We start from the raw sequence: 670 nt of genomic DNA on the forward strand, positions 1-670 counted from the left end.
AGGGATCCTTTCATAATGCTGTCTGTCCTGTGAGAGCTCTTACCTTGAGGGAGCGGTGCAGTCTCTTGGTCTTCAGGTCCCAGATGTTAACGCTGTGATCCAGACCTCCACTGACCACAAACTGAGACGACGAACTCAGACACACACGGGTTTGCTTTTTCTGAACGGATGATTAGAAAGAGAGCCGTCAATGGTGAGGGTGGACTGAATGTCAGTGGCAACAGGTGTTAGAAGATAACCGATAACAGCAGCAGTGTGCTCACCCCGTCAGCCAGCTCCACCACTGGAACCGGAGTCGATTTGAGGCTGGAAACCACCAGTTTGTCTCCGCTGCTGCTGGAACTGACCAGGTACTGGTCTGGAAGAACTGCTTTAAGGCTGGTCAACATTTCACCAATTTACACACAAAACCTTTGTCATTATTATTTAAGATAAAACTCTCAGTGAGGAGTCACAGGACGAGGCTGCATTCGGCTGTTTTCACTCATTTTATGAACATTTTTGCCTTTTTGCCTAAAACATTCTGTTGTTTCCGTTTAGACACAAAACTTCTGCTTCACCATTCGAGTCACTGAACAGTTCGTTGTTCCAGCTTCTTAAATGTGACAATTTCTTTTTCTTATGATTACAATTAATCAAGAAGACAATCAGCAACATGAATGATGAAAAC

The 670-nt window shown here is 44.6% G+C and overlaps 1 protein-coding gene across 1 annotated transcript in view; it reads right to left on the reverse strand.

The window, feature by feature from the left end:
• Positions 1-670, reverse strand: part of nedd1 (NEDD1 gamma-tubulin ring complex targeting factor) — a gene marked incomplete at its 5' end in the record, with an annotated part of 5,954 nt that overhangs the window by 5,068 nt on the left and 216 nt on the right. The window contains 2 exon segments of the mRNA XM_035665461.1: positions 44-160; positions 264-358. Of these exon segments, the coding sequence (XP_035521354.1) occupies positions 44-160; positions 264-358 (212 nt within the window).

The sequence above is a fragment of the Morone saxatilis genome, unplaced genomic scaffold (assembly GCF_004916995.1).
Source record: "Morone saxatilis isolate NCDOM2014 unplaced genomic scaffold, NCSU_SB_2.0 Contig2, whole genome shotgun sequence".
NCBI lineage: Eukaryota > Metazoa > Chordata > Actinopteri > Moronidae > Morone > Morone saxatilis.